The sequence below is a fragment of the Myotis davidii genome, unplaced genomic scaffold, assembly GCF_000327345.1.
Source record: "Myotis davidii unplaced genomic scaffold, ASM32734v1 scaffold32, whole genome shotgun sequence".
Lineage (NCBI taxonomy): Eukaryota > Metazoa > Chordata > Mammalia > Chiroptera > Vespertilionidae > Myotis > Myotis davidii.
Genome location: NW_006286587.1, coordinates 675,698 through 692,020, shown reverse-complemented (window position 1 = coordinate 692,020; position 16,323 = coordinate 675,698). Strand labels below are relative to the sequence as shown.

General features: G+C 44.4%; 2 protein-coding genes across 6 annotated transcripts in view; both read left to right on the top strand.

The window, feature by feature from the left end:
* ZNF343 (zinc finger protein 343) overlaps nt 1–13,621 on the top strand; it is a 21,115-nt gene extending 7,494 nt beyond the window's left edge. For 4 of the 5 annotated variants that reach the window (XM_015560235.1, XM_006758114.2, XM_015560234.1 and 1 more), the window contains 2 exons: nt 1,902–2,028; nt 5,629–8,697. In XM_015560235.1, the coding sequence (XP_015415721.1) occupies nt 1,995–2,028; nt 5,629–7,193 (1,599 nt within the window). In that variant the 5' untranslated portion in view covers nt 1,902–1,994 and the 3' untranslated portion in view covers nt 7,194–8,697. Of the gene's footprint in view, nt 1–1,901; nt 2,029–5,628; nt 8,698–13,407 lie in introns of those variants that run through there. The other variant, XM_015560236.1, reaches the window with a different exon arrangement.
* Nucleotides 13,622–13,903: 282 nt separating this feature from the next.
* Nucleotides 13,904–16,116, top strand: LOC102758798 (histone deacetylase 8). The gene has a single exon (XM_006758017.2). The coding sequence runs from the start codon at nt 14,422–14,424 to the stop codon at nt 15,553–15,555; it is 1,134 nt and encodes a 377-aa protein (XP_006758080.1). The 5' UTR covers nt 13,904–14,421; the 3' UTR covers nt 15,556–16,116.
* The last annotated feature ends 207 nt before the right edge of the window (nt 16,117–16,323 follow it).

The window sequence follows — 16,323 nt, the reverse complement described above, 5'->3', positions numbered from 1 at the left end:
AGACCCTGCCCAGGGGGAGAGGCAGGTTGGAAGGACAAAGGCCAGTATAGCACTCCTAACGGCACTGGCTTTATTTGGAACAGAGCATAAGGATGTTGAAACCTAAGAGTGCTCTTGAGAACAATGGAGATTTTTGTGGTGAGCAGTTAAGAGGCAGCTTCAAGATCCATGATAGCAACAAGCAAAATGGCAAATCAGCTAAAAGTTTAAGGGAGAACAAGGGTTTTAGAAGAGCCCTGCTGGAGCCTCAAATACTGGCCTTAAAACTATCCCTGTAGCCCAGTCGGCATGGCTCAGTGGTTGAGCGTGGAGGTCACGGTTCGATTCCTGGTCAGGGCACATGCCTGGGTTGTGGGCTTGATCCCCAATGGGGGATGTGCAGGAGGCAGCCAATCAGTGATTCTCTCTGATCATTGATCTTTCTATCTCTCTCTCCCTTCATCTCTGAAATCAGTAAAAACAGATTAAAAAAAAACCTACCCCTGTAAAAGGGACAGGGCCTGACTTTAATTGGGGCAGACAGTGGAGCCATTTATTCCCTAAGACGTTGTTGAAAACAGTAGAGTAATCAGCTAGCTATTGGTGGAGGCTAGCTGGGTGCGATACCATTTTAGGCAGGCCGGAGAGACACAAGAGAATCCTGCTAAAAAGACTGTCATTTCTGGAGGGGGAGGGTCAGGTGTGCATGTCCAAGGCTTCATCTGCTGACAAACCACAGTTTCAGGGACAATAGCCTTTCTTGAACTAGTCCACACAAGTCAGAAAACATGAACAAGTGACCACAGCAGCTGCCTGGGGAGGGAGCAGGGTTGGTATCCAGAGTTGCTACAGACTTTTACTAAAATGTCCAGTATTCAACAAAAAATTATATAGGTAGGGAGAGAGGCATGGGGAGAAAGAAAGAATACATTCACATGAGAATGAGAGAAAGTGTAAATAAATTTTCCTGATCTGTAAAATGAAAACAACTTTTCAGTCCTGTGTTAAATTATAATCTCCTCTTGGATTGTAAATTTATTCTCCTCTTACTGGTTATGAGTTGTTTGTTGGACACAGAGTTCCTTTTGAAGATGTTTTTAATTGAATTTTTTAGAGAGAGGAAGGGAGGAAGAGAGAGAGAAAAATTGATGTGAGAGCTACCTCCTGCATGCCTCCTAGATGGAGCCTGTAATCCGGGCATGTGCCCTGACTGGGAATAGAACTGGCAGCCTTTTGGTGCACGGCACAACGGCCCAACCAACTGAGCCTCTTCGGCTGAGCACAAAGTTACTTTAAATGGGAGTTTTCCAGCCCATGCTGAACTCTTCCATCTCAAGAATTCTTCCATAATGAATCCTCAGGGTCACTTTTCTGAATTCTGCTTCATGTTTCAAATTGATTCACAAATCATTTCTCCAGAAAAAATCGTAAGTGTCCAAGGGCCAGGAATGTGTTGTATACCTCAGTTATGCTACCCTCAGATTTTTAAAATATATATATTTTTATTGATTTCAGAGAGGAAAGGGGAGAGAGAGAGAGAGAGAGAGAGAGAGAGAGAATGAGAATGAGAATGAATCATCAATGATGAGAGAGAATCATTGATCAGCTTCATGCTGCGTGCGCTATACTGGGGATTGAGCCCATAACCTGGGCATATGCCCTGACTGGGAATTGAAGGAACTGTGACCTCCTGGTTCATAGGTCAGTGCTCAACCACTGAACCACGCCAATTGGACACTATCCCCAGATTTTAACACACAGCCATAGTAATGGCTAGAAGAATATGATATGGAGAACTGTGTACCCTGAAAAGAATTAGACCAACTCTTACCTATCAAGACTCCCCAGGGCCACTAGTTAGACTCCTCGCACGGGGAAAATGGACGATGACTTGCTGTTCATTAACTGTTGCATCTTTATAGGTACCAGTTACATTCAGGGACGTGGCTGTGGTCTTCACACAGGCAGAATGGAAGCTCCTGAGCTCTGAGCAGAGGATCCTGTACAAAGAAGTGATGCTGGAGAATTACAGGAACCTGCTTTCGTTGGGTGAGGCTATGGTCTTCCCTTCATTAATTCAGTAGAGATTTATGGGCCACTTATCCTGTGCCAGAAAAATCCTAGACACTTAGAACAAACACATTAGTCAATGAAATAGTAACCCTGCCCAGGGGGCCTTTTTCTAGTGTATGGAGACAGACAACAAATAGCTTCATATACAGCAGTGGTTCTCAACCTTCCTAATGCCGCGACCCTTTAAAACAGTTCCTCATGTTGTGGTGACCCCCCAACCATAAAATTATTTTCATTGCTATTTCATAACTGTAATTTTGCTACTGTTATGAATCGTAATGTAAATATCTGATATGCAGGATATATTTTCATTGTGACACATTGAACATAATTAAAGCATAGTGATTAATCACAAAAACAATATGTAATTATATATGTGTTTTCTGATGGTCTTAGGCGACCCCTGTGAAAGGGTTGTTCGACCCACAGGTTGAGAACTGCTCATGTACAGGGATGTTATGTTAAAAAGGGATAAGCACTACCTAGTAAAAAAATAATAATAAAATGAAGCAGGATAAAGGAGCATTGAGTGTGACAGGGTGTCTGGCTGAATTTTGAAATCAGTTATTTGAAGTCAGCGAGGAGGGAACATTTGACCAAAGACAGAAAGTGGTGAGGGAGTTAGAACTCTGGCTCTCCAGGGCAAGGGCATTTCAGGTGCAGACTTATTTGGTGCTAAGACCTTAAGGAAGGGATATGCCTGTGGGTAGAAGGAATTGAGACTGGAAGCACAGTTAGCAAGGGGGAGAGTGGTGAGAAATGCCTTCTGCGACAGAAGTTGAAATTAAATGTCAGAGTTTGTATGGCTTTTGAGTTTCATAAGCCAGATTATTTCTTTTATTTAAAAACATACATTTATTCTTTAAGTCTAGGTTGATAAATACTTTTGATTGTAATGTTATTCTGATTCAGGGGTTGGCCACTTTTTCTACAAAGGGCCAGATCGTGACTATTTTAGGTTCTGTGGGTGATATGGTCTCTAACCACTCTCAACTCTGCCCTAGTAGTGCTAAAGTAGCCACAGATGATGTGTAAATGAGTACGACTGTGTTCCAATAAGACTTCATTTGTGGACATTGAATTTTGAATTTCATGTAATTTTTATATATCATGAACTATTACTCTTTTGACTTGTTTTCAACTCTTTAAAAACTTAAAAACCATTCTTAGCTTGTAGACTGTACAAAAACAGAGGGCAAGATGGTGGTTTTAGGCTGTAGTTCCTCCCCATCCCCCTTTGTTCTAGATCAGCGCTATGTAGTAGAAATATAATGGGAGCCACATGGAAAATTTTAGATTTCCTAGTAACCCACCTTTAGAAAAGTAGACATAAATGGGTAAAACTAATAATCTTACTTATTAACCTGATATATCAAAATATTATTTCAACATGTTATCAATAGAAAAATTATTTTACTTTTTGGTACTAAGTGTTCAAAATCTGGTGTGTATTTTATGCTTAGAGCACATCTTAGTTCAGACTCGCCACATTGCAGGTGCTCAGTAAACATGCATGGCTAGTGGCTACCGTACTGGATCATGCAGTTCTGGGTATTTCCATATTTCCAGATAAAGCATCTGGAGAGTCACATTTTTGGAAACACAAGCTAGTTTCAGGCCGGAGTTTCTTCAGGAGTTTCCTCAGATGGCCTGGCTTTTTCCATGGTCTCAGTTAATCAGATTTTATTTGTTCCATTTGCATCTTCTTTGATATGCTTTGATCTGGTTCCATCTGGTTTGTGCTGTCTATTTAAGTTGGATTCATCCATTTCAGTCTGGTTTTGTGTGTTTTGATTTGGCCTTAGCTATTCAACCTAACTAGATTTTATTTTTATTTTTCTCTGATCATATTTTTCTCTTTCTGTATGTGAATACATTGGTGGGTTCAGAGGAAAATGTTGAAATGACCTGGTCCAAATTAGGCTCGATAGGGAAAAACTGGATTTCCTGAAATTGTTTCCTTTGTCTTGCTCGACACCACAGTATTCTGCAGTTCCCCAGCCTCTTACACCTCTCTTTTTGGTTTTCTCTTTCTCTTTTTTTTGGATTAGTGTCACATGCTCTTTTTTTTTTTTTTGTCGTCTATATTCAAACTCTTAAACAATTTGTGAACTTTAATGATTTTGCTCATCACATATTATGATGAACCCATTGAACCCATTTTCTCTGTCACTGTCTCTCCTGTGCTTTTCTGTTTGGTTATAAGAATATAAGTTTATTCTCAAACTTATCCAAAATTGAGGTCATACTCTTTTCCCTCCTAAACTCATCTCTTGTTCTGTAATTCTTCACATATTCATGTTCCAATGTCTCTTCTTCAAGGGTACTGTTGGAAATAAGTGGGCCAATTTCCCCTGAAATAATCTTTAAAGCTTTCATAGGTGAGATATTTCAGTTAGTATAGGCTAGGTAATGCTGTGATAACAACACAGAACTTCAGCAAATGTTCATTTCTTATAATGCCTCTTATGTACAGTTCAGGTAGGAGTTTAGCTCCATTGGGGTTCTGCAATCCAGGCAAAAGAACCAGTCTTTGTCGGGGTCATGGGATTCTTAAAGAAGAGGAGAAAAATGGAATAAAGAAACCACATGGTGGCTCTTAAAATGTGTTTGAGCCCATCCTGGGTGGTTCTGTGGTTGAGTGTCCTGACGTGTAAACCAAGAGGTCACCAGTTTGATTCCTGGTCAGAGCACATGCCTGGGTTGCTAGCTTGATCCTCAGTAGGGGGCGTGCAGGAGGCAACCGATCAAACATCTCTCATCACTGATATTTCTATCTCTCGCTCCCTCTTCCTTCCTCTTTGAAATCAATAAAAACATATTTAAAAAAATATGTTTGAAAGTAGCACTAACTTTTCACCAGTCTCCCATTGGCCTAAGCAAATCCCATTAGCCAGTCATTGTAACGGGATTGGTTTGGGCACAAGGTGCCAAAATCCTGAAATCATGGATCATGTATTCCTTGTCCACTGCAGAATCCACAATATTTAGTAGAGAACCCAGCACTTAAAATTTCTAAAAAGTATGTGTTTGTGGGTGGACAACCTGAGATTCAGATTTATTTCATATGCAGTCTCTTTAACCCCTGTTTCATGTACATACTCCCGTGTTTGGAAGCCCTCCAGGTCAAGTGACTTTTTATGTTTATCTGTTTTTTTGTTTTCTGTGATAAGAAAAGTCATGAAGGAGATTTTCATGTCGGTCATAGAGCCTGTTACCTCCAAGTACAACAGAATTGTGAACAGCATATCAATGTGAGTGTCGATGGCTTAGATGATTTACTAGAAAGAAATGGCTGACAGTGTTGAAGCTGTTTACAAAGCTAGATGCTTACCTGGGAGGCTCCTAGTCTGAGTGACATGCAGAGGATGTTTCTGGTGTGGTTTTACTGGATTGTAATAGAAAATGGAATGTTTAGAAATGGAATATAGAGGAATTATTGGTGGAAAACGAGTTTTGTTGTACATTTATTATCAATAGTAGGTGTGGCAGGAAGATACTCTTTGTCCTAAGACAAGGCGGAACAGCCAGCTGCCCACTTAGGGCTTCTCTAACTGATCACTCTTTCTCCGGCAGAATCAAAGCCAGAAACAGATTCCTGTTCCTCTTGCCTTCTGGCCTTCTCCCATCAGCCTCTCCTCAGCCAACATGTGCTTCCGATCTTCTTGGACTTACGGGACTTCCCTCCAGGGGATTCTGGCCCAGGGCATCAGGGGCAGAAATGTTCTTCTCAAAGCTGCTGGAGTGAAAACACAAAAGGTCGAGAGAGAGAAGGTGGCTTCAGATCCTTGTCTGTGAGGACAGAGGAGAGAGAAACCTCAGGCGCTGTTCCCAGCCCACCCCGAAGACAATCAGCAAGTCCTAGAGAAGGCAACACAGTGGTAGAAATAGAGCCCAAGCCAGCCCAGAGGCTACGCCCTGTGCAAACAGACAGAGGAGCGGAGTTAGGAACCCTGAGATCCGGAGTAGGCAGCTGTAACAAGCATGAACTGGACTGTAGTCTGAAATCAGACTTTGCTGTAAACCAGGTGACCCTCTCAGAAGAGAAGCCCTATGTTTGCAGGGAGTGTGGGCGAGGCTTTAACAATAAGTCAAACCTCAACAGACACCATCGGACGCACTCAATGGAGAAGCCTTATGTGTGTGGCGACTGTGGCCGAGGCTTTAGCCTGATGGCGATCCTTGTTCATCACCAGAGGACACACTCAGGAGAGAAGCCGTATGTGTGCAAGGAGTGTGGGCGAGGCTTTAGCAAGAAGTCCAATCTGAACAGACACACAGAAACCCATTCAGAAGAGAAGCCTTATTTGTGCAGGGAGTGTGGGCAGAGCTTTAGAAATAATTCAGTCCTCATTAGACATCAGTGGATTCATTCTGGGGAGAAGCCCTATGTGTGCCCGGAGTGTGGACGGGGATTTGCTTACAAGTCCACCCTCAGAAAACACCAGAGGACTCATTCAGGAGAGAAGCCCTATATATGCCAGGAGTGTGGGCATGGCTTCAGTGAGAAGTCATCTTTCATCAGACACCAGAGGACACACTCAGGGGAGAAACCCTTTGTGTGCCTGGAGTGTGGACGAGGATTTGGTGATAAGTCAACCCTCAGAAAACACCAGAGGACACACTCGGGAGAGAAGCCTTACAGGTGCAGTGAGTGTGGCCGAAGCTTTACCCAGAAGTCATTCCTCCTTATTCACCAAGGGACACACTCAGGAGAGAAGCATGTTTGCAGGGAGTGTGGGCGAAGCTTTAGCTACAAGTCAAATCTCATCAGACACCAGAAGACACACTCAGACGTGAAGCCTTATATGTGTAGGGAGTGTGGGCGAGGCTTTTTCTATAAGTCGGACCTCATCATACATGAAAGGACGCACTCCGGGGAGAAGCCTTACGTGTGCAGTGAGTGTGGTCGAAGCTTTAGCCAGAAGTCATTCCTCGTTATTCACCAGGGGACACACTCAGGGAAGAAGCATGTTTGCGGGGACTGTGGGCGAAGCTTTAGCTACAGGTCAAACCTCATCACACACCAGAGGAAGCACTTGGCGAAAAGCATGTTTCCAGGGATCACGGACAAGACCCAGCAATCAGTCAAATCCCATCTTACACCAGAGAGACACCTGGGGTCTGTGTGTGTGGAGTGAGGGTACCTTCAGGGATGTGTTGACTCTCCTCAGGCACTGAGGACACATTCAGCAGAGGAGCCTAAGTGTGGGTAACTCTAGCCACACTTAAGTGGGAGGCGTTGTGTGTGCGGGGACTGTGGATGAGGCGGTAGCCATAAGTCAATGTTTATCGAATATCCAATGGCAGGGAGGCAGGCAGGCACAAGGTGGCACACTCAGAGAGGAGCAGCGTGTTCGTAGGGACTGTGGGCAAAACCCTTGTGATCAGCCAGCCTTCTTCTCATGCCATAGAGAGATCCTTGTGTGGGGGTACGTGGAGCTCTGTCCAGATAACCTCATCAGGACCAACACCCCTGCAGCTCCGGATAACGGCTGCTGATGCTGCAGAGGTGAAGTCTTTTCTAGGACCTGCTCTCAGCCACAGGGAACTGCACCTTCCTAAGGGCTGGCTCCTGGCCAATGGTTGACTGCTATGGGGAGACAAAACCTCCACCCTGGACTCAGTTGTGTCCAAAGGGTCATCCTGGATCGAGAGATGCCCATCAGATCTCAGTTGTGAACACATTGCAGGTCAGCTTCTTCCTCTGCCCAGTCCAGCCCTCATTCACCAATAAACCACTTAATTCTCCATCTCCCTGTCTCTCCAGGGACTCCACTCTAAGACATCTTAAGTGTACAAGGAGCGTGGACGTGGTTGTGGCCATAGTCACCCCTCACAAACCTCAGCGTTTGCATAGAAACTGTGTGTGTGGGCAGAACGGGCATGGATTTAGGAAAAGTGCATCTCAGGATGCATCAGAGAACAGCTGTATTGTGGGAAGCTTTATATAGGCGGGGAAGGAGTCTGTAAGATGCTTGAGCAATCAGTTATATTAGTTACACTTCGTCTTGCACCAGAGGTCACTCTGAGAGAAGATCTGTGTGGGCAGGGTTTGTGGGTGAAGCCTTATCCGGATGCTCCTCCTCAACAGACTAAGAGGACATTCTTGACACCACAAACCACTACCTCACCTTTGAAGGGGTTTCACAAGTCTTGACTGCCGCCCCCCTTCTCTGTATGAGAGTGAAGATGGCACTAGTCACTAAATAGACATAGTTTTCGTAATCAGATGGAGTAAAAAAGTAAAGAGTTTTACTTAACTTAAGAATGACAACTTGCTTTATTTTCATACACCAGTTCCTTCCCACGTTTTGTCCTTTTGTTATAGTAAAATGATAAGCTCAAGCGGCACACCTCAGTCTCTCATCCATCTGGAAAGGAATTCACATTCGCAGCCTAGATTTCCTGCATGAGTTCAACCCTTGAGAAAAAATAAGTCCAAATAAATCTGAGGTTATCTGAGCCTTTCGTGGGGAGGATGATCGGGGTTCTGGAAACATGCCAGCCGAGGGGAGAACTTCCCAGGTCTCCAAGGCCTGGATTGCCTCTTCTAACTGATCACTCCCTTTGGCTTTTGTGAAGGCTCCCTTCCCTGGGTTTTCTCCTTTCTGATCTCTACTCGGGTCTCTGCTGAGCCCTTCTCATCCCCATCAAACCATCACTGGTCCTTAATGGTCTGTTCACATCCTGCATTTTCAGGGATTCTGTAAGTATACTCCCTATGCAGCCTTCCATAGTCTAAGCTCAGGTCCTTTAACCATGCCCTGTTCTCCAGTCTTGAATGAATGCTTTGGGCCTCTTAGCTACTCATAGGTCTAAAAACCCCTAAATACAGATTCAAGGCCATGTCCCCACAGCCCTCCAAGGGTCTTGCTAATGACACCCCACATCATCCTTTTACTAATGGGTCCAAGACAGCCTAGCCATACACCACCATTGTCTTTTCAGCCCAAGGACCCGGCCCTTTGGCCACACACTTTCCTAGTCCCCCTCCCTCAGAGCCCAGATTGCTCAATTTGACAACTCTACTCTCCCTGGCTCTGATTTCTATGTCCTTGGCCAATAACTTCACTCTAGAAGGAGGGTCTGCCTAGACTCCAGCAAATTTGCTTGCTTAGTTGGGGTTTACCAGGTCACAAATTGGACATCAGGCTTTGAAAAGCAAAAGCACAGAGTGGTTTTAACACCCCATCAAAGGAGGGGGCAGTCGAAGAGTCTGAAGGAGTCACTGGCTCCAAGGCCTCTGCTCACTCCTTCAGCTGTGCGCTCAGCTCTGCAGTGGGTCCTGGGTCAGCTCTGGTGATGGGGAGGTGTCCGCATGGGAGTGTTCCCCTAGTATTCCTTTCCCAGAACTACCCCTATCACATCAACTCTTAGCTTCTGGCCAGAACTAGAAGCCACAGAGGGAAGAATGTATTTGGCTATGTCATCTCTAGGGTTTGCATTCCCGATGAGCCCAAGGCCCTTCCTCCATGTCCTGCTATTGGGAGAGAATAATGCAAACAAGAAAACCAGCACCTTCCTTTAAAAAAAAGAGTATACCCTGTTCATTAATTTTAATCTGGACATCATTTTGGAGAATAGCCAAGCACTCAACTGACCTTTAATTAAAGAAAATTACTTGGGATAGGTTGAAACATGACATTAGGATCCTCAAAAAAGGAAGCAAGATTCCTAGAGTTCCATCCACCAGTGTTCTGCAGTGGATATAAACACCCCTTCTCCAGCTGAGGAGTGGAAAATCTCACAAAGCCAGGTGCTCTGGGGACAGGCTTCGGCCTCATCTGTTGCTGATGTAGACAGACCACAGGGCGGGCCCCAGCTTACCCTGCTCACCAGCTTGAAGGAGTTGGTTCTGCAGAATCCTCACTGCTGCTGGCCATTTGTTCCCCTTTTCCCGACCCCTCACTTCCTTTGGGAACTAGGTTATTTTTTTGTCAGGGAGGAAGAGAGCTTAATGTGAATTTTAATGCCATTTACAATAGTTTTTATCTGACCAGCCTCTTTCCAGTGTCTGTTCTAATCATCTAGAGCAGTGATGGCGAACCTATGACACGCGTGTCAGAGGTGACACGTGAACTCATTTTTTTGGTTGATTTTTCTTTGTTAAATGGCATTTAAATATATAAAATAAATATCAAAAATATAAGTCTTTGTTTTATTATGGTTGCAAATATCAAAAAATTTCTATATGTGACACGGCACCAGAGTTAAGTTAGGGTTTTTCAAAATGCTGGCATGCTGAGCTCAAAAGGTTCTCCATCACTGCTCTAGAGTGAAAGCAGGCCTGCACTTTCCCTGTGCCTAGTAGACACTGCCATTAACAGAGGCTTGCTTGTCTTTTTAAAAAAATATATTTTTTATTCAGAGAAGAAGGGAGAGGAAGAGAGAGATAGAAACACCAGTGATGAGAGAGAATCATTGGTCAACTGCCTTCTGTACGCCCCGTACTGGGGACTGAGCCCACAACCCAGGCATGTGCCCTTGATGAGACTTGAACCTGGGACCCTTCAGTCCACAGGCCGATGCTTTATCCACTGAGCCAGACAGGCTAGGGCAAGGCTTACTCGTCTTTTGAGAGAGGGGCCCAAGCTGTGAAAATCTTAGTGTAAATAAATTTGGTAATATTGGAGGTATGCCTGAAAACACTTCAGATCAGGTTTTCTGCCGAACAGGGGTGAAAATCTGGAAGAGATGATACAGGGAAACAGAAAAATTAAGAGGAAGAGAAGGCGCGAAGGACAGCGCTGAGACTAGGATAAATTTGGAAGTCAGAAGTGTTGCCATTGCCCAGACAAAATTTATAGGACAACTATGGCGATGGTAATGTGAACTAAAAGAGAAGACAGGAATCATAGGCTTTGTTTTGGAAGTCCTTGGTGTTGCAGCTTTCCAACAGGAGAAATTTTTGCCAAAGATAAAAGTTCTCATCACTCCAAGAATCCAAGCAGAAAGCCAACATCATCTTATCTGTGCTTATCATAAGAACTAGAGGCCTGGTGCATGAAATTTGTGCATGTGGGTGGTGGCGGGGGGTTGGGGGGGCGTCCCTCAGCCTGACCTGCACCCTCTCCAATCTGGGAGACCTCAGGGGATGTCCTACTGATGGCTTACTGGAGGGTCGGTTGAACTGGCTATCCTCTTTCCCCATCTAAGTCTTACATTGTGCTGACCTATGTGGTAGAATATGTTTGTGTGTGTGTGTGTGTGGAATGGTGCCACTTATTAATATATTGTCTCAGCTCTACATTCACCTCTTGTAGTCTGATCTGTGAAAATGGATCTGGGCCCTTGAAGTTCTTTTCCTTTGTCAGCTGGCATGAGGTTTATCAGTAGTGGGCTCTGGAGCAAATTAGGAAGGAAGGAGGTTCTTTTCTGGCTCAGTTCACCAGGGTCCCAGGAGTACCCTTTCCCCCCCACTCCTTGACCAGACCGGCGCAGTTTCTTCATGCTAAATCCCTGCAGGACACAGCTTTCTCCACTGATTGGCCATCCTTTGTTTTCTTCAGCTCTCCACTCGGGCAATGGTGGGTTAGCCGGGAGCCCAAACAGCACAGGTCATGGGCATACAGTCTAGGGCTGGACTGGCTTTCTGGCAAGCAGCCAGACTTTCATCGTGTGCTGAGGCCCAGAACTCCCCTCGCTGGTTGCTACTCCCCAGACCCTCTCTTCAGCTCTCTGTGCATGCACTCCAGGGTCCTGGCAGTTACCTTTAGCTGCCCCAGCTCAAGCTGTGCACAGAAGTACCCTGGGTTCTTTCAGCTTTCCAGTCTCCATTTCTGGCAGCGCCTATAGCAGTGATCTGACTGTCTTTGCTCACCTGCCCATCAGCATCAGCTCACTTGTGCCTCATAGGTTTGTTTGATGCAGCTCTTCAGATGTAGACACTGCGTGGTCCAGGTTTTGTATCAACATCAACATCTTGGTTCTCTGTCCACATCCAGCTCCCTCTGTGTACCTGCCTACCACGTTTGGCTGGCCTGCATTCCAGACGGTTATTCCTGCTTGCCAGCTCTGGCGTGTGCAACCCCCCCACCCCTACCCCCACTTCTCTACCATCAGTGGGCTGCAGCCACTCCTCCAGCGAGGGCTGATCCCCAGTCTTCGGGAGGGACCTCTCCTTCCCTGTGTATCCTTCTTTAGAACTCTACCTCAGCTGAGTTTTCTTTCAATATTTATAGTTACTCTCCTATCTTTGTATAATATATACTTTAAAAATCTTCACCCAAGGATATGTTCTACTGATCTTAGAGGGGAAAATAGAGAGAGAGAGAGAGAGAGAGAGAGAGAGAGAGAGAGAGAGAGAGAGATACATCAGTATATGAGAAAAATATTGGTTGCCCCCCTACGCACCCCAACCAGAGATTGAACATGCAAACTAGGTATGTGCCCTGACCAGGAATCTAACTAGCAACCTTTTCAGTGCATAGGGCGATGGTCCAACCAATTGCGCCATACTGCCCAGTGCTGTATAATAATTCTTTATGTTCGATTTCCTATTTAAAATACTGTGTGATTTATGTCTCCTCATTTTACCCAAACTAATACAGATGTGAATTGTGTATGTAGTTCAAAGACATGAACTTTTGATGGCGTTTATTCAAAGAAACAATGCTAGTCAAAGTTATTGCTAATACTAGCTGGGGCTCTGGACCTGAACCCAAACACAAAAATCTAATGGTCTAGACCTGGGGATAGCAAATTATAGCCTGAAGGCCGATTCTAGCCTGTTTTTGTAAGGCTTACGAACTAAGAATGGTTTTTGCATTTTAAATAGTTGAAAATAATCAAAAGAAGAATAATATTTTGTGACACATATCTGTGTCTATAAATAGTTTTACTGTAACACAGGCACACATTTGTTATGTATTGTTTATAGCTGCTTTCATGCTACAACGGTTGAGTTGAGTAATTGAATCAGAGACCATATGGCCCATAAACTCTAAAATACTATCTGACCCTCAACAGAAGAAGTTTGCTGATCCTTGATCTAGACCAGCAATTTTCAATCAGTGTGCCAGAAGAATTTTTAAAACATGCAATTCCTGACTATTTAGTCAGAGGCACCGACCTCTTTTCCCTTAGATTGTCAAGGAGAAAATGACAACAGCTAACAGAACAATAGCTATCCAGTGTGAATGAATCAAAAATATACCTATTTTTTTTGTCAGAGTGGTAAAAAATACATTTTTTGTTTGCTGAAGAAATTTTAGTTTATGTGTGCCATGAGATAAAAAAGGTTGAAAATTGCTGATCTAGACTGAACTTTGGGAACACTTTATCAAAGGCCAAATGAATAGCCTACTTAACCCCATGCTCTGGAATTCATGACCTCTTTTTTCTTATTTGTAGATATCAACAAGCTGATTCTAAAATTTATATGAAATCACAAGGGACCTGGAATGCCAAAACAATCTTGTGAAAGAAAAACAAATTAGGAGGACTCCCATTTTCTGATTTCAAAACTTACTACAAAGCAATGGTACTGATATAAGGATAGACATACAGATCAATGGACTAGAATTGAGAAGTCAGAAATAAAACCATGTGTCTTTGGTCAACTGATTTTCCACAAGGGTGCCAAGACCAGTCAGTGGGCAAAGAATAGGTTTTCCGACAAATGGTGCTGGGGCAACTGGATATTTACCTGCAAAAGAATAAAGTTTAACCCTTACCGTATGCCATACATACAAATTAACTAGCATAGGACCAAATCCTTATGATCTTGAACCTGGCAACGATTCTTAGATACGCCACCAAGAGCATGAGCAAGAAAAACAACAACAAAAAAGGTAATAGATAAATTGGACTTTATCACAATTAAAAACTAAGGTGAAAAGACAATCCATAGAATTAGAGAAAATGTTTATAAATCATATATCTGATGTGGGACTTATATCTAGAATACATAAAGAACTCTTAACAACTCAATAAGAAAAGACAATCCAAGGATGATATACAAATGGGCAGTATGTACATGAAAAGATGCTCAACATCATTAGTCATCAGGGAAATGGAAATCAAAACCACAACGAGATAGATACCAGTTCCCACACCTTATGATGGTCAATCCAAGTCACCTAACAAGTCCTGATGAAGAAGTGGAGACATCAGAACCCTCATATACTACTGGTGGGAGTATAAAACAGTGCAGCCACTTTGGAAAACAGTCCGGCAGGGCTTTTATATCTGCCCACCTCTCATTTTTGAACTGTGGTCACTAAATGCCCATGTTTTTCTTCAATTGGATGGGAATGGAGGACAGTGACTCTTGATCAGGGAGCACCGCTGCAGCAGATCAGAGGAGCAGGAACCGGAGCCTGGGCTGAGTTCATAAAAAGCAGGATCTGGACAGTGTGGCTCCAGATGGAGGAGCCAGAGGAACCTGTGGACAGTGGGCAGTCACTGCCCCCAGTTTACATCTACAGTCCCGAGTATGTCAGCATGTGCGATTCCCTGGCCAAGGTCCCCAAACGGGCCAGTATGGTACATTCTTTGATTGAAGCATATGCACTGCACAAGCAAATGAGGATAGTTAAGCCCAAAGTGGCCTCCATGGAGGAGATGGCCACCTTCCACACGGATGCCTATCTGCAGCACCTCCAGATGGTCAGCCGAGAAGGAGATGACGATCATCCGGATTCTACGGAGTATGGCCTGGGCTATGACTGTCCAGCTACCGAAGGGATATTTGACTACGCGGCAGCTGTGGGAGGGGCTACGATCACAGCTGCCCAGTGCCTGATTGATGGAATGTGCAAAGTAGCCATTAACTGGTCCGGAGGGTGGCATCACGCAAAGAAAGACGAAGCGTCTGGGTTTTGTTATCTCAATGATGTTGTCCTGGGAATATTACGATTGCGACGGAAATTTGACCGTGTTCTCTATGTGGATTTGGATCTGCACCATGGAGATGGTGTAGAAGATGCCTTCAGTTTCACCTCCAAAGTCATGACCGTGTCCCTGCACAAATTCTCCCCGGGGTTTTTCCCAGGAACAGGTGATGTGTCTGATGTTGGCCTAGGGAAGGGACGGTACTACAGTGTGAATGTGCCCATTCAAGATGGCATACAGGATGAGAGGTATTACCACATCTGTGAAAGTGTACTGAAGGAGGTGTACATGGCCTTTAACCCCAAAGCGGTGGTCTTACAGCTGGGAGCTGATACAATAGCTGGGGATCCGATGTGCTCCTTTAACATGACTCCGGTGGGAATTGGCAGGTGCCTTAAGTACATCCTTCAGTGGCAGTTGGCAACGCTCGTTTTGGGAGGAGGAGGCTATAACCTTGCCAACACAGCTCGATGCTGGACATACTTGACTGGGGTCATCCTCGGGAAAACACTCTCCTCTGAGATCCCAGATCATGAGTTTTTCACAGCATATGGTCCTGATTATGTGCTGGAAATCACGCCAAGCTGCCGGCCAGACCGCAATGAGCCCCACCGAGTCCAGCAAATCCTCAGCTACATCAAAGGGAATCTGAAGCATGTGGTCTAGTGGACACAAAGGGATCAGGTTTCCAGAGCCAAAGAGCAGTGCCTATAAATGAAGGCAGCATGTTTATGCGAGCCGTGTGTGGAATTTGTGACTTCAGGGGAAATTTGGAAGAAATTAATTCTTGAAAATTTCCAAGGAGCACCAAGTGGCTGCTGGCCTCCTGGGGTGAGGCAGGGAGGTACCCCGGAGGCTCAACTAGCCCTAGAGGAAGAGTGAGATTTTCAACATTAAAAGTGTTTATTTTTTAGACAAACATAAGTACCATTTTTAATCTTTGAATATTATTTTTAAGCAAGTTGGGGAGGGGGTATTTTTATTTTCTTAAAGGAGACAGATCAGAAACTGGGAGAAAGCATGGATGTGTAGTGGGTTAGGGGGGAGCTGAGAGGTAGGGTTTGGGCGTCAGGACCACCCAGGTGATTCCTTGGTGAAGGGAAATGATAGTAGATTGGGAGGTAGGAAGAAGTCCACCTCTGTTATTTTTAGGATCATTGATCTATTTTTTTAAAAATATATTTGTATTGATATTTAGAGAGAGAGGAAGGGCGAGGGAGAGAGAGATAGGAGCACCAATGAGAGAGAAGCATCAGTTGGCTGCCTCCTGCACGCCTCATACTGGGGATCTAGCCCAAAACCTGGGCATGTGTCCTGACGAATCAAATCAGCGACTTCTTGGTGCATGGGATGATGCTCAACCAACTGAGCCACACCAGCTGTTGTGTTTTTTTGAAAACCTAAAGAAAAAGAAAAGAAAAAACAGTCTGGTAG